The 22,927-nt window shown below is 41.8% G+C and overlaps 1 protein-coding gene across 1 annotated transcript in view; it reads left to right on the forward strand.

The window, feature by feature from the left end:
- Window positions 1-22,927, forward strand: part of ABCF3 (ATP binding cassette subfamily F member 3) — a 61,435-nt gene that overhangs the window by 20,554 nt on the left and 17,954 nt on the right. The window contains exons 5-13 of the mRNA XM_073626567.1: window positions 4,719-4,816; window positions 7,977-8,099; window positions 9,659-9,925; window positions 13,679-13,759; window positions 13,834-13,893; window positions 21,060-21,116; window positions 21,222-21,244; window positions 21,656-21,711; window positions 21,799-21,999. Coding sequence (XP_073482668.1) covers window positions 4,719-4,816; window positions 7,977-8,099; window positions 9,659-9,925; window positions 13,679-13,759; window positions 13,834-13,893; window positions 21,060-21,116; window positions 21,222-21,244; window positions 21,656-21,711; window positions 21,799-21,999 — 966 coding nt within the window. The remainder of the gene's footprint in view (window positions 1-4,718; window positions 4,817-7,976; window positions 8,100-9,658; window positions 9,926-13,678; window positions 13,760-13,833; window positions 13,894-21,059; window positions 21,117-21,221; window positions 21,245-21,655; window positions 21,712-21,798; window positions 22,000-22,927) is intronic.

Here is a 22,927-nt window from a genome sequence, read left to right on the forward strand (position 1 = left end):
CTGAAGGACTCCAAGATGGTGAGAAATAAGATTCTCTGGTCTGATGAGACCAAGATAGAACTTTTTGGCCTTAATTCTAAGCGGTATGTGTGGAGAAAACCAGGCACTGCTCATCACCTGTCCAATACAGTCCCAACAGGGAAGCATGGTGGTGGCAGCATCATGCTGTGGGGGTGTTTTTCAGCTGCAGGGACAGAACGACTGGTTGCAATCAAGGGAAAGATGAATGCGGCCAAGTACAGGGTTATCCTGGATGAAAACCTTCTCCAGAGTGCTCAGGAACACACAGCTAAAATAAGGAAGGAGTGGCTTCACAACAACTCCATGACTGTTCTTGAATGGCCCAGCCAGAGCCCTGACTTAAACCCAATTGAGCATCTCTGGAGAGACCTAAAAATGGCTGTCCACCAACGTTTACCATCCAACCTGACAGAACTGGAGAGGATCTGCAAGGAGGAATGGCAGAGGATCCCCAAATCCAGGTGTGAAAAACTTGTTGCATCTTTCCCAAAAAGACTCATGGCTGTATTAGATCAAAAGGGTGCTTCTACTAAATACGGGTCTGAATACTTGGGACAATGTGATATTTCAGTTTTTCTTTTTTAATAAATCTGCAAAAATGTCAACAATTCTGTGTTTTTCTGTCAATATGGGGTTCTGTGTGTCCATTAATGAGGGAAAAAAATGAATTTAAATGACTTTAGCAAATGGCTGCAATATAACAAAGAGTTAAAAGTTTAAAGGGGGTCTGAATACTTTCTGTCCCCACTGTGTATATGTATGTATGTATGTATGTATGTATGTGTGTGTGTAAAATATATATATATATTATATTCTGGAAACTACAGACCGGTCTAACATCAGTAGTATGTAAACTATTAGGAGGATGATAAGGGACTATACAAGAATTTGCTGAAAAAAAACTATCATTAGTAGTAACCAGCATTTATTTATAAAAGATTGTTCTTGCCAGACCAATCTTTTAAGATTCCACAAGGAAGTGATCTGTCGTCCAAATCAGTGTTTCTCAACTCCAGTCCTCAAGGTGCCCCAACAGGTCATGTGTTCAGGAGTTCCCTCAGATGAAACAGCTGTGGTAATCACTAAGGCAGTGAAACTGATCAAATCACCTGTGCAAAATAGTGGAGAGCCTGAATACATGACCTGTGGGGCGCCTTGAGAACTAGAGTTGAGAAACACTTGTCTCGATCAGCGGTGTCTCCAAACTGTGGCCGAGGGTCAGATGTGGCCCTTTGCTTGCCTTGATCAGGCCCTTGGGACACTATTCCTCCCACTGATACACTATTCCTTCTACACCAACAATGGGGCATAATTCCTGTCACGGATAACAAAAATAGGGCACTAATACAACCACTGACCCTAACAATGGGGCACTATTCTTCCCACTGACACCAATGATGGAATACTATTCCTCCCACTGGCACCAACTGCAGGACCCTGTTTTTCCCACTGATACCAATCATTGCCCTTATTCCAACAATGCGGCACTAATTCCTCTCACTGGCACCAATGATGGGGCACTATTCCTTCCCCTGATACCAACAATGATGTACTATTCCTCCCAATGACCCCAATAATGGGGCACCATTTCTTCCCCTAATACCAACAACGGGGCAGTATTCCTCACACTAATGACAATGATGGGGTTTTCTTTACTCCCGTTGGTGCCAGGGCATTTTCTACTCACACTAGCTACAGTTCAGCCCCCCTTAAAAGGACAGTAAACTGGCCCTTTGTTCAGGAAGTTTGGAGACCCTTGGTCTAGTTAAAGGAAGGCCTGTGGGTGTGGTTTATCTGGATTTTGCAAAAGCATTTGATACAGTCCCCCCCATAAACGTTTCATTTACAAATTGAGGTCTGTTGGCATTGACCATAGGGTATGTACCTGGATAGAAAACTGTTTACAGTAATATGTCCAAAGGGTGGTTATAAAAAGCAAGTATCCCAGACCAATTCAGTTTATAAATGACATGGAGGTTTGCATAAATAGTTCAATCTCAGTGTTTGCTGACAATGCCAAGCTGCAGCAAGCATAATATTGGCATGCATAAAAAAGGGTATTTACTCTAGCTAAATCTATAATTCTACCATTTTACAAGACTCCAATCCGGCCACATCCTGCCATCCAGTTCTGGTCACCAGTCCTCAGAAAGGATGTGCTGGAACTGGCGAGAGTCCAGAGAAAAGCAACAAAGCTAATAAGGGGGCTAGACTCGAGGACCTCAGTTACAAGGACCAATGACATGCATTAAACTTATTCTTCATGGAGAAGACGCTTGAGAGGAGATATGATATTGATATACAACCGTGGCCAAATGTTTTGCGGATGACGCACACATTAATTCGTCTGCTGCTTCAGTGTTTTTAGATTTGTCAGATATGACTATGGTATACTGAAGTATAATTACAAGCATTTCATAAGTGTCAAAGGCTTTTATTGACGATTACATTAGGTTTATGCAAAGACTCAATATTTCCAGTGTTGACTCTTTTTTCAAGACCTCTGCTATTCACCCTGGCATGCTGTGAATCAACTTCTGGGCCACATCCTGACTGATGGCAGCCCATTCTTGTATAATAAATGCTTGGCGGTCAGAATTTATGTGGATTTTTTTTGTTCACCCGCCTCTTGAGGGTTGACCACATGTTCTCAATGGGATTAAAGTCTGGGGAGTTTCCTGGCCATGGACCCAAAATTTCGATGTTTTGTTCCCCAAGCCTCATAGTTATCACTTTTGACTTATGACAAGGCGCTCCATCATGCTGGAAAAGGCATTGTTCCTCACCAAACTGTTTGTGGATGGTTGAGAGAAGTTGCTCTTGAAGGATGTTTTTCTTTATTATTATTATTATTATTATTATTACCCGTCTTTATTCATGGCTGTGTTCTTAGGCAAAATTGCGAGTGAGCCCACTCCCTTGGCTGAGAAGCAACCCCACACATGAATGGTCTCAGGATGCTTTACTATTGGCATGAGACAGGACTGATGGTAGCACTCAACTCTTCTCCTCCGGACAAGGTTTTTTCTGGATGCACCAAACAATCGGAAAGGGGATTCATCAGAGAAAATGACTTTACCCCTGTCCTCATCAGTCCTATCTCTGTACCTTTTTCAGAATATCAGTCTGTCCCTGGTGTTTTTCCTGGAGAGAAGTGGCTTCTTTGCTGCCCTTCTTGACACCAGGCCATCCTCCAAAAGTCTTCACCTCACTGTGCATGCAGATGCACTCGCACCTGTCTGCTGCCATTCCTGAGCAAGCTCTGCACTGGTGGTGCCCCGATCCCGCAGCTGAATCAACTGTAGGAGTCCTGAAGCCTTCTTGATAAATGCAGTGGAAATGTTTTTTATGGAATTATGTTTATTTTAATGGCAAAGAGGGACTTTGCAATTAATTGCAATTCATCTGATCACTCATCATAACATTCTGGAGTATATACAAATTGCCATCATAAAAACTTGAGGCAGCAGACTTTGTGAAAATGAATATTTGTGTCATTCTCAAAACTTTTGGCCACAGCTGTACAAATACCTCAATAGTGATTCTAAAAGAAAACAAGGAAAGGGGCGCCTCTGCGTGTATAAGTAAAAAAACTCTTTTATAGTAAAACACAATATCAACTTACATGGGAGCAGGTATAGTAGAGTACATCTCTGGGCTGAGTAGTGTCCAGGAGCAGGATGGGTGACCAGGTCACAGTAGTTCTACTTCTCCCTGGCGATGTGAAGCACGTCGAATCCCAGGAAGGATGGGGTAGTGACCTGTAGTGCTAAAAGCTGCGGCTCCAAGAGTCCTCTCTTGTAACTGCTGAGGATGGATGACGGGCTGTGCGGTGTGTATTTCCAAAGCGAGGCTTGGAGAGCATGAAACAGCATGGCACAGGGCAGTGACATCACAATAATGTGACGCATTTCTGAGCGTGCGTGCTACGAATGTTATGGTAGCCGCTCTCCTTTGTCAAGCATCTACTCTACTATACCTGCTCCCATGTGAGTTGATATTGTGTTTTACTATTAAAGTGTTTTATACACTCAGAGGCGTCCCTTTCCTTGTTTTCTCTCATCATCTTTACTGGAATTGGCTTCTGGTCTCCATTGGTGGCAGCCCTGACATACAGACTCAATACTCATCTATACCTGTTTGAACTAGTATGGTTTATTTATGGTTACTACTGAGGTACTAAAGTTTTATGCCTTTTTGCTTGTATGTGTATATATATTAATAGTGATTCTAGTATAGGGAAACGACGATTCAGTTTCAGGGAACTTAAGAATACACGCGACCACTCATTCAAATTGGAGGAGAAGCAGTTTAATCTTAAACTACGTAGACTTGTGTAGAGGGTTCTTTACTGTCAGGACGGTAATGATGTGGAGCTCCCTTCCACAAGCGGTGGTGTCAGCAGGGAGTGTAGATAGTTTAAGTAAAAACTCTTAGATGGGCATCTCTGAGAACGCAGTATACAGGGATATGGGAATTATTACTGACATAAACACAGATCCACACAGGTTTGACTGGTGTCTTTATTCAACCTTACCAACTATGTACCAGTTTTACAGTATGGCTTTTGTTGAATATCTCCTTTGGTTTATACCCAGTGCAACCACATTTTACAAGATAGCAGAATAAAGGTTATAGTTTTATGATTATTTACTTTTTGATTGACATCACAATGCTAATTTCTAATTTCTGTACAGACTGTTAACGTAAAGAAGCTAGAAAAGGCTGAGGCTAAACTGAAGTCTAAGCAAGAAAAGCGAACTGAACGTGACGCACAGAAAGTTGGTGGGAATATGTAAGTGTAAAAAATATATTTTTTTTTTTTTTTTGAGCAGATGGGTAATAAAAACCTTACTGTATGCTTAAAGCAAGCCTGCAAGTTCCCCAAGTCTGTTGAAAATCCTCAGTTAATCTTCTGAGTGCCCAGGTACTCCCAGTACTCTTTTACAAAGATTTGGCGCATACACCTGGAGATGAAGGTAGAGAATGCTCACAGGTTTGCGTTGTTGTTCCTTCCCTTTGGATAATGCTAGCTGCCTAGCTGATCAATCATCTTGAGTTGCCGACCTAAACACCTTCACAGGTCTGTGTGGGTTAAGCTGCAGCTGTTTTCATTTGCTGCTTACTTATTCCTGGTCAATTATTCAAAGTTTTAAAATCAGTGTCAGCAAGGTAACGAGCACCTTCAGAAGGGGAACTGTAATGACAGCCTTTTATGTTTCACTACTTTTTTTTTTTTTGATTAAAGTTTTTCACAGAACAAAATTAGAGATTTCAGTATTGATTCTGAATAATACAGAGCTTCCATAATCGAAAATAACATACAGTACAAAAATGGAAAGTCAAACTTTATAATTGCATAAGTTCAGTGTGAAGAACATATTACCACAATCCACATGGCTATAGGCCATGCTCCCTGAGACAACTTGCCTCATATGTTTCAGAGGTAAACAATCATAATCTGTAATAATTATGCTTTATTAACCACAGTCTTGATCATTTATCTCCATAGCGAACTGGGCGGCACAGTGGTGTAGTGGGTAGCACTTTCACCTGGCAGTAAGAAGGGTCGCTGGTTCGAATCCCAACCACAACACTACCTGCCTGGAGTTTGCATGTTCTCCCTGTGCCTGTGTGGGTTTCCTCCGGGTACTCCGGTTTCCTCCCACACTTCAAAGACATGCTGGTAGGTTAATTGGATCCTGTCTAAATTGTCCCTAGTATATGTATGAATGTGAGTTAGGGACCTTAGATTGTAAGCTCCTTGAGGGTAGGGACTGATGTGAATATACAATGTATATGTAAAGCGCTGCGTAAATTGACGGCGCTATATAAGTAACTGAAATAAATAAATAAGACAGACTGCAAAATCTAAACATCTCAGTACGTCCTATGTTATATCAACACAGTTGAACGGGACCCAGAGTACGCTCCCCACGCAAGGGAATGTGCATCCCAACCCCCCACCCAAGTAGTGGAAGACATTCCATCCCCCAAAAATGCAGAAGAACGCAGTCCGGGCCCCTCAATACCAAAATCAGAAACAATAAAAAAAACTTACATCCCAGTAAAGCGTGTTTTGGGGACTCGGTGAGGTTAATTTGAGTAAGAGTAAAAATGAAATTGTAAACTCTGATCCAGAATCGCCGTACCTTGGGGCATTTTTACCATATGTGGTAGGCTGTCCCTTCCTGCCCACAGCCTCAAACACTTAGAGGAAGCCCCCGGGACAAAAGTGGCCAATCTGGCTGGTACCAAATACCACCTGAGTAATACCTTATAGTTGGCTTCTACAATAGAAGTGTTGATGAGTGACCTTGAAGCTGCTAGCACTATCGAGTGCCATGCCTCAAGTTCCATGGTTTCCTGGATATCCTGTTCCCATCTAGTCATATAGATCAGTTTTACCGAGGTATATGTTAGAATAGTATATATTTTAGATATATAACCTCGGATTCTATCATATCGATGACACATATATTCCATGGGTGACATAGTTGCAAGATTACATTTGCGTTATAAGGTATGCAGGTAATGATGTATTTGAGTATACTGAAAATGTTCAGAGTCCGGCAGTTGGTGTTTTTCTATCAGCGTTCGTTTGGATAGCATTCCTTTGTGTTCACACGGGTCCACAATCCGCATGAAACCAGTATTGGACCACCATTTAAATGCAAGGGGAGTGAGGCCCGGGGTGAAGTCCTTGTTTCGTAACAGGGGAGCTAATGGACTGTGAGGCGATTTGACGTTATGAGACTTGGACAATCTATTCCAGATGCTTAGTGACAAGGAAGGGGAGGGGCATAGAATTGGAGGCTGATCCCTTGTGTGCAATCAAAAAACGTGGGAAATCGGTTTAAATTGACAGGAATAGGTTTCCATACGCATACACAATGTGTGGGGCTGTTGGGAATGAAATTTAGTAAGTTGTGCTAATTGGGCAGCATAAAAATATTTCAACAGACTGGGGAATCCTAGGCCCCCCTTCTGTTTTGGAGTAAACAGTGTGCGTTTATTCACCCTGGGCCTATTTTCTCCCCATATAAACTGAAGAAGCTTCTTTTGAAATATCATCAGGTCAGATCTAACAAGTGCCACTGGTATAATGCGAAAAAAATATAAAATTCTCGGAAGAATATTAATTTTTACCGGGTGTAGTCTGCCGAACCACGATGGAGGGTGAAGCTGCCGTCTAGCCAAGTCTGCCGTTAAACGTTTATACAGTGCAGGATAGTTATGGGAATATAAAGTATGCAAGGAAGGCATCAAATGGATACCTAGGTAAGGAAGAGCCTCTGTTTTCCAGTAAATTTTATAAGATTGTTCAAGGGCTTTTTGAGTGCTGGTCTGCAAAGATCTATTTCGTACTCAAGATTTGTCATGATTGATTGTAAGACCCTAATAACAGCCTTTAAATTTCTCTCAATATAAAACCCCAATTCCAAAAAAGTTGGAATACTGTTTAAAATCTACATAAAAACAGAATGCAATGCTTTGCAAACTTCATAAACCCATATTTTATTCACAATAGAAACCATATCATATGTTTAAACTGAGAGAAATTTTAAGAAAAAAATAAGGTAATTTTGTAATTCGTGGCAAAATTTTATTCCAGCTCTTCCGTGTTAGTACCACTTACTTTTCCAGGTTTTTGTTGCCCTGTCCCAACTTTTTGAGACATGATGCTGCCGTCCATTTTAAAATGACCTTATTTTTTTCTCAAAATGGTACATTTTCTCAGTTTAAGCGTTTGATGTTTTCTATTTGTTATTGTGAATAAAATATGGGTTTATGAGATTTGCAGATCATTGCATTCTGCTTTTTATGTAGATTTTAAACCGCATCCCAACTTTTTTTTGGGAGTTGGCATTGTAGGTTATTTTAATTTGTGTCAGTGTTAATGACTACCATTTTTGCTTCTTCAAACATATTTCATTTTCACTTATAACCTACAGAGTAATGGAAGAGGCATCAGCCAGTCAAGCTGCAAGTAAAAAGGAGAATCGAATAGAATCCAGTGGCAAGAACAAATCTTATGACATTCGAATTGAGAACTTTGATGTGTCCTTTGGAGAAAGGTAGGTTTTTAGGGTGAAAAAAAAGTTCGTTTTTGGCACCTATATTTTCTTTACTATATGAGGACCCCCACATAATGTAAGTTTTTTTTATTTCTTTTTTTTTTCCCCCAAAATAACACGTTATTTACTATTGCAGTTTACCTGCTGCTTGAACTGAAATTTAAGTTAAAATATAATCTTGTCATAATATTAAGTATGTAGTTAAAGCGGAGTTCCACCCATTCTAAAAGTCAGCAGCTACAAAAAGTGTAGCTGCTGACTTTTAATAATCAGACACTCACCTGTCCCACGGTCTAGCAATGCGGGTGTACAAAGCCCCGCTCCTCTCCACGGTGCCTGCATTGTAACTGTGGGAGCCCGGCTGTGGCTTCATAGCCGGGCACGAGCCGCGCTGCACACTATGATTGGCCGGGCAATCTTCTGGGACCTGTGACGTGTCCCAAAAGATTGCAGGGAGGGAGCGGGGAGACGTGATCTTCCTTCTGGTGCCAGGGAGGAAGTGGGAGCTGGGTGCCTGTAAACAAAAACAGGGTACCTGCTACTCCCCAAAAAAATGACATGCCAAATGTGGCATGTCAGGGGTTCACCTGCACTTAAAGCGGAAGTTCCATTTTTGGGTGGAACTCCACTTTAAGCTGAACCGAATAACCTTGAGGGCAATATTTTGTACAAGAGGATTGATTGTTTCAAGAAACAGTCAATGCCCTAACAATATAAGAGAGGATCCCTGCTAGATCATGTATTGATGTGATAAAATGTCCATGTAAACAAATCTTTAATGTTTAAAGATTATTATTTGGATATGTAAAAAAGAAGAGAACAGGCGCCTCCAGGTTAGAACTAGTAGCATTTAATGTATTACAGGTGCAATTATCCAGTTACGTCAAAGTTATGGAAGTCCGGCACATGTCCTATCCACACTGATGTGGCGTCCGACCGGCGCTATGGCGTTGCTGCAGCTTTTCCAGCCCAGGAGAAATCTTGTCCAGCAGGATTTCCAGGAGGCTGGAGAGCTGTAACCGAGGCTTGGTTGAAGCTGTGGGTCGGTGTTGGAACGCAACGTCGGGCGCGGTAATGTGGCTGGTGGTCGTGACGCCGTTTCGGAGCATGCGATCTGGCTAACAAGGCAGGCGCACTCCTTTCTCAAGCTTATCCAGCATGTTAAAAAAAAAAAAAAAAAGTCCCAGATTAGTGAATAGGACACTAGATGAGATGTTGGACAGCTGGAGTTTTCACATCCTCCCTGGAGCAGCAGTAGTATTCTCAGTAATCAGACTAGAAATCCTGTATCCACCAGCCATTCTAGTAAAGAATGCTGGTGGGGGAGTCCTAATCCTGCAATTTTAATATATTCAGAATGTAGAATCTGAAGGGAGACAGACATTAGGGTGCAAGGTGATTGTGCAAAGCAGGCACTTACCTGAATGGCACAAACGCACACCATATTTCATCAAACTTTTAGTTTGTATTTTTGGACACAGTTAACCTTCAAAATTACTTGTAGTCTTATTTTTCTGGAACTTTTATAATGATGGTGTATTCTATTATCTGTTCAATAGAGTCCTACTCACAGGTGCAGAGTTGCATTTGGCAACAGGTCGTCGATATGGATTGGTCGGCAGAAACGGTCTGGGTAAAACAACGTTATTAAAGATGCTTGCTAGTCGTAGCCTTCGTGTTCCTTCACATATCAGCATCCTGCATGTGGAACAAGAGGTGGATGGTGATGATACCCCAGCACTGCAAAGTGTATTAGAGTGTGATACTTTACGTGAGAGCCTTCTATGTGAAGAGAAAGAACTGAATGCAAGGATCAGTGCTGGAAAGTAAGCTGAAGTTCATGCTTAAAAAATACAGCAGCATATATGGCGTTATATGGCTCATTAGATTTGTCCTGTTCATTTTGTCATGTACAGTGCTAATGTTGAAATAATAAAGCTATAATTCTTCAGCCTCCTTACTTGATGAGTTACTGGGGGAGAATTACTAAACTGGTGCAGCTGTGAATAGTAACCAGTCGGCTTCTAGGTTTTATTGTCAAAGCTTAATTGAACAATCTGAATTTAGAAGCCGATTGTTTACTATGCACAGTTGCACCAGATTCTGTGTGCACCAGTTTTAGTAAACCTCCCCCACTGAGGCCAAGGGCAATGTCAGAACCCCTGACCTGTTACTTGCACTGGATCAGTGGCCCTTGCTATGTTGTGAAGCCAGAGGATTAGCAGAATGGCACAAAAGTGTTTTCAGAACAGTGTTGACGATAGCATCTTTTATCCTTTCTATGAAAGGTTCTCTTTTTATTAACTGATGTTGCTAGACTTGCCTGTAACAGAGGTTGTATTTATTACTAGTAAATAGGGGTGCAACGGATCAAAAATCTCACGGATCGGATCGATCCTCGGATCAGAGTCACGGATCGGATCATTTTCGGATCAGCAAAAAAAAAAAAAAAAAAAACACCACACAAATCTTGTTACACCCACCGGAGTTTTAGATTTAAAAGCTATTTTCAACACAAAAGCGAGCTTATATGCATAAATACAGTATTTGTGCATATAAGCTCAGTTTTGTGTTGAAAATGGCTTTTAAATCTATAACTCCGGTGGGTGTAACAAGATGTCCGCTTGCCCACTTCTCACTCTATCATTATTGTACTGTGCAGGAGTGTGGGGTGTAGCAAGATGGCGGCGACGAAACGTCACTTCCTGTCCAGACAGCAGCCGCTTCCGGGTGTACTAAGATGGCCGCCGGCTCCGGAGCTAGGCCGAAGCCGCGGCCTTTCCTATGGCTGAGGCCGAAAAGTGCTCCGCGGATCGCGGGTGTGCCGATCCGCGGAGGGTGATCCGTACGGATCACGGATCGGCAACGATCCGTTGCACCCCTACTAGTAAAGTAGTATATCTGGATTGTCATCTTTACTCATTTAGTAAGAAAATGGGGTGGAATAATTGAAAACAAAAAGCATAAATAACATAATTTTCCTATATTTCATTGAAGGAGAAAACAGACCTTGAGGGTATAGGCCATGCCACTAGAATGACGGTACCAAGAAAATAGTCACTTCTGCCTTAAAGCGGACTTTCACCCGTCCATGGCACTCTCCTACTCCTCCATCCTGACCCCCCCCCCCCTTTTTTTTGGCTTAAAAGGTTCTGCCTGCCCCTAATTTCTGAAATTTGCCACGGCAAATGACCCGGTACCCCTGGTGCCTCCTGGGCTGCATGACATCCAGTCCCATTCAGTAAGGAGCAGGCCTAGAGGTGCATGCAACCTAAAGAGCAAGCAGCTGTCACAGGCAGCCTGGTGGCACCAGACCCTGCAGCAGCTGCACAAAGAAGAATCCCAGCAGCTCAACGCTGCATCTGCTGACTAGGTGAGTATCCGTACTGTGCAGGAGACAGTAAAAGGTAAGCAGGGGAAAAAATGGAGGGAGGGCAAAGGCTGAAGTTCCTCTTTAAGGTGAAACCCTACTTTGTACCAGTCTGGTAGTACTTCCTTCTGGTATTAGAGTTAACATGAAGCTGTGCAACTCTAAGTAAACTTATTCTGGGTGATTACATTTATATTTTTCCAGGTAGCTGAAAGTTTCTCGATTTTATTATTTATAGCCATACCTAAAGTACACCTGTTCTGGGACAAATATGTAAGTTACCGTTTGTGTCTTCACCTTCTTCTGAAAATGCTAGTTTCCTGGTTATCATGCTGATGCTTTGACGTTTTAATGTTTTCTAAGTCACTAAAACAGAACAGATGTAGAGATGTAAAATACGGTACTTGTTTGAATTTTGTACATGCTTGATCCAGGTCTCTAACTCGAAATTACATTTTTTAAGGCATTGTGTACAGAACACCTTTTTAGGTTTCCATATTGAATTTAGTTTTTCAGAAAATTAAAGTGCTGCAAATAGAAAAGGAAGGGTATTTTTTGATGACTATAAATTACAACATGGGTTGTGTAGAAATTGTAAATGCTATATATATTTTTGTTTCTACTGGCTATATTTTTTCCCACAAAAGTGGCGTTATCCTTTTAAATCAAGAAAGTTAATTCTTGCTTGAGACCATCTTTGTATACTACTTTTTATATTAGTCAATAACAAAGATGAATTATATTTTTATTCTGCGGTATGTGCATTTATTAAGCCCTACAAGGTGGTACATACAAAGTCCCACTCCGCTTTATTTTTGTTATTAACTTTTGCATCTTTGGGGATGGTACCTGTGTAGGGTTATAATTATTCCACATCCACCCCTCACCCTTGTGCAATACTTTTTATATTACTAGCCTCTGTTGTTTTCTCCCCTAACAATGCTGCAGGGAAACTATGTATTCTAGCCCATTCACTGAGATATAATGGCACTCCAGTGTGCACTCTATATATCCAAATGGGGGGATATAGCCCAATAGGACAAAATAATCTGCACATGTGTTATGCCATATTTACTTCCCAGGGACACGTTTTTTTTTGTCTAGGGATGCACCAATACCATATATTTTTAGTACTCGCCGATACCTACCGCAACTGTTTTGTTTTCACTTCAGCTGTCAGCAGTGGTACAAAGCATTGAAAAGTTATTTACAAATTAAATAAATATTTTTTTTTTTTTTTAAATTTTGCACTTTTTTATGTGAAATGTGTAAATATATGTTTAATATATGTGTAAAAATATTCACTAACAAAGCAAACAAAAAAATAAGTTTATCGTTTATAAAATACACCTAAACAAAAAAAAAGCAGGAAAATAATAATTAAATGGAGGAGAATAGGGAGTTAATTAAGGCTTATTAGGGTAAGGGTTAATAAGGGGTTAAACGGTGGAACATTTGTTCATCCCTTTGATTTGCAGATGAAGAAACAGAAATATACAAAATGAAACAATGTTTCTTTTTACTGTAGTGTTTCAGTTGCTGAGCAGTGTTGTTCATAAACATTGCTGGCTGCTTTGCTATTTTTTTTTTTTTTTTTTTTTTTTACGACTGCTCCAATTACCAGACTTCATTAACATTTCAGCTGTCAACAGGGAAGACCCACTGACAGCTCAAAGAACCGAGCCTGAAAGTATCGGCGCATTTGCACGAGTACCGATACTTGTGCAAATACTCAGTATTGGCACCGATACTAGTATTGGTGCAACCCTAGTTTAAACCTTTTAATTTGAAACCCTTTCATTTGAAAACTTAGGATGGCTTCACGCAACCCACTGTGCTTTTGCTAAAGTGCAGCTAACCTGTGTTTTGTTTTTGTTTTTTTTTGTTTTTTTTATGCGGGTTAGGTGCGATTTTCCCATAGACTTCTATGAGGTCCTGCATTTTTTGTGTGGTTTCAGAAAGCACATCAAAACTCCTGCAAACTGTATCTTCATTGCGCTTTCTAAAAGCGAACCAAAACCGTGGAACCATAATAGAAGTCTATGGGGAGGCACAGCTAATCCGCACAAAACCTGCTGGTTAGCTGCTCTTTGCCCCAAGTGCAGTGGAAGTGCACTGGGGCAGTGTGAAGCCACCCTAAAATATTTTGTGAGCAAAGCTGTTTTTAACTTTTAACTATTCACGATTACCTTTTTATGTGTATCTTCAGGGGTGATGGTTCAGAGAGTGTTCGTCTATCAGAGATATACAGCAAACTGGAAGAAATTGAAGCCGACAAAGCACCAGCCAGGTACAGTATAATATTTTGGTTCCCTTCAGAATATTTTTTTGAGAGTTTAATCTTATTGTTTTCTCTCATTTCAGAGCCTCTGTGGTTCTCGCTGGTTTGGGATTCAAACACACTATGCAGCAGCAGATGACTAAGTAAGTGAATGTTTCCAACACAATTCATGGTGATGTAATACAGTCATTGATCTTGCATTGAGGGACACTACTGGCAGAATTGCAATTTAAGACCAAAATCTTGTAATCTAAACATGCAATGATGTCAGAATTTATCCATGATAACCAGGTTGTAGTCTTTCCATATTTAGTTTTAGGCCCCATTAACATTTGGTTGATTAGGAATTGTGGCAAAACGTGCGTTTTTGGGTTCCATTCATCCTATCCTGACCATGACCTTAATCTGTCAAACTCTGACTGGTCTAAGGCTTTTAGGAGGAATCTGATCACCATGGCAATTGATACCCTGGTCATAGAGCATTAGGAGCTTATGCATGCAGATTTGAATTGCAGTGTAGGTGGGCTGTTAGAGGTCCCTTTTGGTATTCCCAAGCATAAACTTTTAAACCCAAATTTGGCACCCAGTCTGCCCATAAGTCATGGACTTCCAAGTCCCCCAACTAAATCATCTTCAGCATGAGAGGGCTTCCCAACTTTCCAAAGCCAGGGACATCTGTTAGCTTTTGCGGACACTTGGACAACCAGCATCCTAGATGTTCGGGTGTGGAAGGCAGTTTCCATATGCTTTAAGGTAGAGTTTTGCTACCAGCCTCCTCCCTGGTTTATTGCTTACAACTTACCTGTGTCACAGGTTAACAAATGTCCATATAACCATGGTGGGTCTCCTGGAGCAGAACATCTTTGCCCCAGTCCCTGTGGCAGAAGGATACTAGGGGTTCTGAAGGCCATAAATGTACTCATTCAAGCCAAAAAAAAATTCTGAATAGCATCCATCAGGGTAGGTCATGGCCTCCCTTCATCAGTGAGACTTTCTAGCTTCTGTGACTATCAAGGACTTTTCTCAATTTTACGGGTTATCAGCGATTTTTTCCTTCTTTTCACAAAGGTGCTGGCCGCTATCTGTGCTCTCAGGGCATCCTCAGTGTGGGCTATCTAAATGACCTTCTGCTGCAGTCTGCATGGGACCATCTGGCAGTCCGCTCTGAAACCAGGTGATACTTTAAAGTCTGTGTCAGCCCCAGACTCATACTTTTGAGAGCAAGAGTTACGCAACTCTTCAGTTCTGTGTGAGAGTCCAGGGACTGCTGAAATCCTCCATGTTAGGCTGTCCCATTCATCCAGTTCCACTCTAGAGCCCTAAAGCACAACATCATGTCATCATGGGACAAGTCAGCCCAGTCCTTTTGACTTCTTGGCTTGGTCACTTAGGAAATCTACTCTGAAATTAAGAGAGTCCTTTTTTCTGGTCTTCTGAGTGGTTCTTATAAGGGATGCTTGCCTGTAGGGCAGGAAAAGGGGGTTAGTCCTGGGTAGCTTGTCTGTGCAGGGGACTTGGCGTCGGAGCAATCTTATCTCCTGATTGTGGAGCTTAGGACGATTTGTTCCTCCCTGAAACGCTGGACCTCCCAGCTGGAGGGTTGTCCCATCCAGATTCAGTTAGGCATTGCTCAATTAGTGGCGTACATCAATCATGATGGAAGAAGCAGAAGTCCCACCATCACAACAGAGGTAAAGCAAATCCTATCCCTACCAGAACTTCACATTCCAGCCCTATCTTCCATTTACATCCCAGATGTGGACAGTTGGCAGACAAACTTCATTAGCCAAAAGGTTTGCCTCCAGGTACAGGGATCCTTTAGCGGAACCAGAGAATGCTCTGGGAGCTCCAATGGATCAGTGCACACTGATCTATGCCTTTCTTCCCTAAAACTCCTTACATCTGATCTCAGAATTGAGATTGAGAATATTACAGTGATCCTAATAGCTCCAGACTGGCCTAGGCAGATGTGGTAGTCCAAATTGATAAGACTCCTGTCAACAGCAGCATAGTTGTTAAAGCCGAGGATTTGAGGGACACATACGTTCTTCTACGTGGCTTCCCCTTTGCTGTTCCCAGTCTGCGGGATCTGAATTTAGTTCTCTCTGCACTTCAAAATACCAACATTAAATTGATCAGGGATAATCCCCTTTCCACCCTCACTCACAAGGTTGTGTTTCTTGCTTTCACTTCTGTGAGGTGAGTGTCTCAGCTAAAAGGCTAGTCCTATAAAGAAACCTTTCTGATCTTACACCAGGATGAGGTAGTTTTGAAATGTTTTTTGTCCTTCTGAAGATAATTTCTGCTTTCCATCCCTCTGTCTGGCTCCAGCTTGCAGCCACCGCCTCCATTGAAAAGACTGTCTCTCCTTGTCATTCCTGATGGTCTCCTCCCATCATTTCTTAGTGGCTCAGGCAGACCATTGTCCAAGCTTAAAGTCTTAAGGATTGGGTTCCAGCCTTTTCTACCAAGGTGTACGCTACTAGATCTGTGAGTGTTTCTTGGACTTTTCAGCATCAAGCAACCCAGATTTGCAAGGATGCCGTCTCATCCAGTCTTTTGTTTACATATTCTTCAAGTTTTACCCAGGTGGCTCTTGGGGCCTCTTCTGATGCCAGAAGGTGCTTCAGGTGGCTCTTTAAACTGCAGGCAGTTCTTAGTACTGTTGTGTTTTTTTTAGTTCTGTTAGTGCTTGTTGCTGTTGCTCACCCCTCAGTTGGACAGATTTTAGATGACCTTGTAGTTTCTGAATTCCTGCCCCCAATGGATTTTTGTACTTACTGTAAAAAACATTTTTTGGATTCCATTGTGGGACACAGGTCCTGCCCCTCCCCTCTGTGTTTATGATCATGTTCTTAGTTCTACTTTACCAGAAAATGAAAGTATGCTGGGAGTAGGAGCAGTTCTGTTTTTCCTCCTCCACCCTCCCACACCCGCTCTAACAACTTTTTGGGCAGGTTTTTTTTTTGTTTTTTTTTTTGGTGTTTTGGGGGGGGGGGGGTGCACCCAGTTTTGATAGGTGACTGTTCCCACTTTGCCTAGATGATCTGATTGGAAGTGGGCTTTCCCCTTTACCTTTGTCCGCGCCGCCTTTTGGAACACGTCACAGGTCCCAGAAGGCTGTGGAACCATTCACAAAGCACACCACGATGGGTAGCCTTTTGTGAATCCACAAGGAGCCAGCTGGCTTCCCATACTAAAGATGCCGGCCCCGGGGACCCAAAGACCAGTGAAGAACAGGCTCGGACGCTTGGACAGATAAGGGTCCTTTTATTAAAAGGCAGCAGCTAAAGTATTTATAGCTACTAACTTTTTTTAATTTGTGTTCCTATGGTAAAGAACTGCTTTAAGTACAAATATCCCTTTTTGTAGTGTCATTTTAAAATTAACAAATGAAATACTGGTATATACTTTTTACAGAAAACTCCTTTTTAAAAAAAAAAAAAAAAATAACTGGTCAAATTAGATTAAAAAAAGGCCAATGACAGCTGATCAGATCGGTAATCTGCTGTTTTTTTTTTTTTTTTCCTCACGCTGACAGCATGAGGGGGAAAAAAAAGCTGATCACTGGCTTCTGACAGAGGGACATTAGTCCCGAACCGGGAGAGGCACTGCTGCTATGCAATGCCCTCCAGTGCCACCTGCCCGTGTCACCTACAGATGCATATCAGTACCACCTATCAGTGCTGCCAACTAGTGCCCATCAGTGCATCATCATCAGTGTCACCTACCAGTGCCCATCAGTGCCACCCTTCTGTGCCGCCTTATCAGTTCCCATCAGTGCTGCCTCATCAGCGCACATCAATGAAGGAGACAAATTACCGGTTTTCAAAATTTTATAACAAACTATGAAATGTTTTTTGAGAAGGAAAAAAAAATATATGTATTTTTTTAGCAAAAAATAAAAAAAAAACAGTGATTACATATCACCAAAAGAAAGCTCTATTTGTGGGGAAAAAAAATCATAATTTCATTTGGGTACAGTGTTGCATGACCGTGCATTTGTCATTCAAGTCTCATACTGCTACTAGCTAGAGTGAGCAGTGCTGTTACTTCTAGTCACATGCTCCACTCTAAGTGTACTACAATTCCCATAGAGGTGAATGTATCTGCATATAGATGTAGTCCATCTCGGGAGTGAGCAAGAAAATTTGGCAATGTTCAAATACACAAGGGGGGCACAGCCTGCATTTATTTTATTTAATAAAAAATGTGAGTTTAGTGTCACTTTCAGAAGTAAAAAAATTGTCACTATATTAGCATCACCCTTAATTGAAACCGGTTAGTGTGTTAGGTTTTTCTTTTTGTTTTGTTTTGTTCAGTGATGTTTTGAGTGTTTTCGTGTTTGGAAGAATAAACTAGCATATTCTTTGTTGTACAACAATTTCATCAGAGAAATTGGTATCAAATGGTATCAAACTATAGTTAAAATGATTGTAAAATCTCGTTTTTTTTGTTTTGTATTTTCTAAAAATAACAAACGTGTCATACTTATCTGCCCTGTGTAATGGTTTTGCACAGGGCAGCCTGGATCCTCCTCTTCTCGGGTCCCTCTTCAGTGCTCCTGGCCCCTCCCTCTTGTTGTGTGCCCCCACAGCAAGAAGCTTGCTATGGGGGCACCCGAGCCGAGTCACAGCTCCCTATGTCCATTCAGACACGGAGTCCCAGTTTGGCCCCGTCCCCTCTCTCTCCTGATTGGCTAACTGACTTTAATTGACTAACAGCAGCGGGAACCAGTGGCACCGCTGCTGTGTCTCAGCTATTCAGGAAGAGAGTCCTGGATGGCTGAGGCACTAGTGGACATCCTTGCATAGAGATGGGGCTCAGGTAAGTATTGGGGGGGCTACTGCACACAGACGGTTTTTAATCTCAATGCAAAGATTGAAAAAACCTGACTTACAATCACTTTAAAGTCACTCACGTGACTCCTCGGCTCTCTCCTTTGCCCGGCTGACAGCTATAGCGGGCGGGGCTGAGCACTCCTACTGACGTCAGCCGGGGAGGTGGAGAGGGAGCCAAGGAGTCACCTAAGCACCGGGAGACGCTCTGATATAGGTACAAATCGGCATTTTTTTATATATAACACAGGGAAAAATATCGTTATGTTACAGATGGGATGATTTTTTTTGTAGTTCTGATAGCTGCAGGAGGGGAGGGGGGTGGGTACTGACACAGCAGGGGGGAGGGGGGGGGGGGACAGAAGGACAGAGCATGGCTGTGGATGAAGGAGGCAGGTAAACTGACCACAGTGTCTGGGGTGAGCAGCCATGATAAACGGTGGTCAGTTTACAGGTGGGAGGGCATAGCCAGGCAGGATCAGACAGGTTTTTTTAGGTGATAGAAGAGGCCAAATTACACAGCACAAGCACTATGCTGTTATGCTGTTATTCATGTTTTAAGGTAACAGGATCTGTGTGGTTTTTTTTTTGTTTGTTTTTTCTTTTGTAGAGTAACAAACACTTTAAGGAAGCATATAGGAACCAATTTATAGAAACATAAATTTAAGTAGTACAAGGATATTACACATGAGGGGAAGAGAAGGGTTATTTACTGCCACAACCATGCTTTACAACATGAGGATTGCAGTTTCTTTTTAAAGAGCATTATGTAATTATGTTTTCAAAAAAATAGCATTATGTAATCATAAATGGCCTTGTTATTTCCATCTGCAGCCAAATATCATTTTTTTTTTTTAATCTACCAAAAAAAGATATATAAAAAAAAAAAGATATATTTTTCTGGAAACCTTAGGTTCACAGTTTTTCCAGAAAGCTGCTCAGAGCTTGAGCTAAGGTGAGACACCAGTTTAGCAAATTTTCTGCATACCTAAAGGGATGCTGGGGGATAAAAGGTTTCCTAATTGAATGTAGGGATTGGTCATGTTATAGAAGGTGGAGCCGCTTACTTGCACTCATTTGTAGTACCTACTCTCAATTTATACATAAAAACACGGATCCAAGAAAAATATTTTTCACATTTTTAAAATCTACTGTATGTAGAAGATTTGTAGGGGAATTTGTTAAAATGACAAACACAGAATGGAATTAAATGTAACCAATATCGTGTGTGTGTGTGTGTGTGTGTGTGTGTGTGTGTGTGTGTGTGCGCGCGCGCGCGCGCGCACACACACACTAACGCTATTGTCAAAAGTATTGTGACGCCTGCCTTTATACACACACGAACTATAATGGTACCCCAGTCTTAGTCCGTAGGGTTCAATATTGAGTTGGCCCACCCTTTGCAGCTATAACAGCTTCAACTCTTCTAGGAAGGCTGTCCACAAAGTTTAGAAGTGTGTCTGAGAATGTTTGACTATTCTTCCAGAACCACATTTGCGAGGTCAGGCACTGATGTTGGACGAGAAGGCTTGGCTCACAGTCTCTGCTCTAATTCATCGCAAAGGTGTTCTATCGGGTTGAGGTCAGGACTCTCTGAAGGCCAGTCAAGTTCCTCCACCCCAAACTCACTCATCCGTGTCTTTATGGACCTTCCTTTTTGCACTGGTCCACATCATTTGGTGGAGGGGGGAATTATGGTGTGGGGTTGTTTTTCAGGGGGTGGGCTTGGCCCCTTCCTTCCAGTGACTCTTAAGGCATCAGCATACCAAGACATTTTGGACCATTTCATGCTCCCAACTTTGTGGGAACAGTTTGGGGATGGCCCCTTCCTGTTCCAGCATGACTGCTCACCAGTGCACAAAGCAAGGTCCATAAAGACCTGGATGAGCGAGTTTGGGGTAGAGGAACTTGTGTGTCCTAACCTCAACACAATAGAACACCTTTGGGATTAGAGCAGAGACTGCAAGCTAGGCCTTCTCGTCCAAAATCAGTGCCTGACCTCACAAATGCGCTTCTAGAAGAATGGTCAAACATTCCCATGGATACATTCCTAAACCTTGTGGACAGCCTTCCCAGAAGAGTTGCGGCTGTTATAGCCGCAAAGGGTGGGCCAACTCAATATTGAACCCTAGGGGCTAAGACAGGGATGCCATTGAAGTTCATGTGCATGTAAAGGCAGGCGTCCCAATACTTTTGACAATATAGTGTCAATTTCAAGGCATTTCCTCTAAGAGCCTATCTGCTCACCACTCTGCAATGGCTGCAACTGGTTGTCAGGATTATTTGGGTCCCTCAGTAGAAGATGGCTACAATGGCTATGGGTTTGAATTTTGCTGATTAATCAGGACTAATGACATGAGAATGAGGGTTGAGAACCTCTGTTACAGAAAGTATTTCTCAACATTGCTGATGCAGCAAAACAACATTTTGTAGGAAGAAGTATGTATGTTTTTATATGTTTTTGTTTTCAGGGAGTTTTCTGGTGGTTGGCGTATGAGGTTGGCATTGGCTCGTGCTCTTTTTGCAAGGTAACTGTTTTTGTTTTACTTTTAAATTAATAGCAGCAATGGTGATATATATATATATTTATATATACATACAGAATATTAACATATTTTATTTTATTTTATCAGACCAGATCTGCTGTTACTTGATGGTAAGTATTCTCATGTGCAGGCTTCCTATCATGTTTTATTTATAAAGTGTCAGTACTACAAAGTTCAGGATACGTAAAACAGTTTATATATACTCTTTCCTCTAAAGCGCTTACAATATGTCAATGTCAGTCATAAAGCTTTTAGACACAAACCAGGGCCCATTTGCTTAAAAAAACAGGTAACCTATCAGTATGTTTTGTGGCGGTGAGAGGAAGTTCCCCGAGGAAACCTACATTAATACATAGAGAACATACACCATGCAAAGAGTAACCTTGGGAAGGTAATGAGTTCAGGACCCATTTAATTTTGCTGACCGATAAGCCACTAGGCCAACCGCAATATCACCCCGGATGCCTTCTCAGTCATAAATTTTTCATGGATTAAACTTTTTTTTTAATTTATTTGCACAGAGCCTACAAACATGTTGGATGTACGGGCCATTTTGTGGTTGGAGAACTACTTACAGGTCTGTATGCCAACGGTTGGTTTCATAGCTGGCTTTTAGACATTGTCTTTGCATTTTTGTAATGTAACTTCTTGAACCATTTTACAGACCTGGCCCTCAACCATCTTAGTTGTTTCCCACGACCGTAACTTCCTGAATGCAGTGGCCACAGACATTGTGCATTTACATAGCCAGCGGTTGGAAGGGTACCGTGGCAACTTTGAAAGCTTTCTAAAAACAAAGGAGGAGCGCTTGAAGAACCAGCAGAGGGAGTATGAGGCACAACATCAGTATCGTGAACACATACAGGTAATGCTGGGCATCTTCCATTTGTAGTTCTGTAAAGTGTAAGTCCAATTAGTTTTTGGCAGATATGTTGAGTTAAAGTGGAACTAAAGCCTCTAGTTAAAGAACTGCAAGCAGGAAGGCTCTTTGTAGCAGAAGAGACATACAGTGTCTCGTGATAGACCTTAGACCATTTAATCCACTATATTTTGGAGAAGCGTTATGGAGAGTGGCTGTAGAGCCAGGAACCATTGACTGAGAAATATTGCTGCTGGAGCCTCCAAGAGATGTAAGCCAGTGAATGACTAGCACTTTTAGCTGGACTGTTCTTTTTAAGGGGTATTTCCACTCTTTCAGTCTTTTAGGATAACCCCACTATGTTTGTTATGTGTTCCCATTTTCACAGCAGAAAAAGAAATCTTTTCTTGCCTTTTTAGATGTTTCTAAGGAGAAGGTTTAATTGCTGATTCTAAGAATTTCTGGACAGTCTTAAGCCAGCCATGGATGATGATGCAATTTTCTTTCCTGCAACCATGGGTTGCACTTGCAGGAAAGAGAATCACTGTATTCCCCCATTAACACAGTCAGGTTTTATAGGGAAATCTCTACTGTGGCGCTATTGTGTTCTCCTGGGGATGGGATTGGGGGGTGGGTTACAGGGAGCCGTTCCTGCCAGGATAACACAGTGAATATTGCTAGTGGCTGATCCCTGCTGAACTGGCCAAGATTTAAACAGTCTATGGTCGGCTTTACAGTATCTTGTCCCCCACACAGAGTGCATTTTGCTTCATTAACATACAATGAAGGAGAGTGGTCTCTAAATTTTGGACCCTTTGAAAGGACAGACAATGTTCAAATCTAGTTTACAGCTGATAATAAAGAGCTGCAAACTCAGCACAGAAAGGGTTAATTTAGTTAAACACTCCACACCTCTAAACCTCACAAAGCAGGG

The sequence above is a fragment of the Aquarana catesbeiana genome, linkage group LG04 (assembly GCF_042186555.1).
Source record: "Aquarana catesbeiana isolate 2022-GZ linkage group LG04, ASM4218655v1, whole genome shotgun sequence".
Classification (NCBI taxonomy): Eukaryota; Metazoa; Chordata; class Amphibia; order Anura; family Ranidae; genus Aquarana; species Aquarana catesbeiana.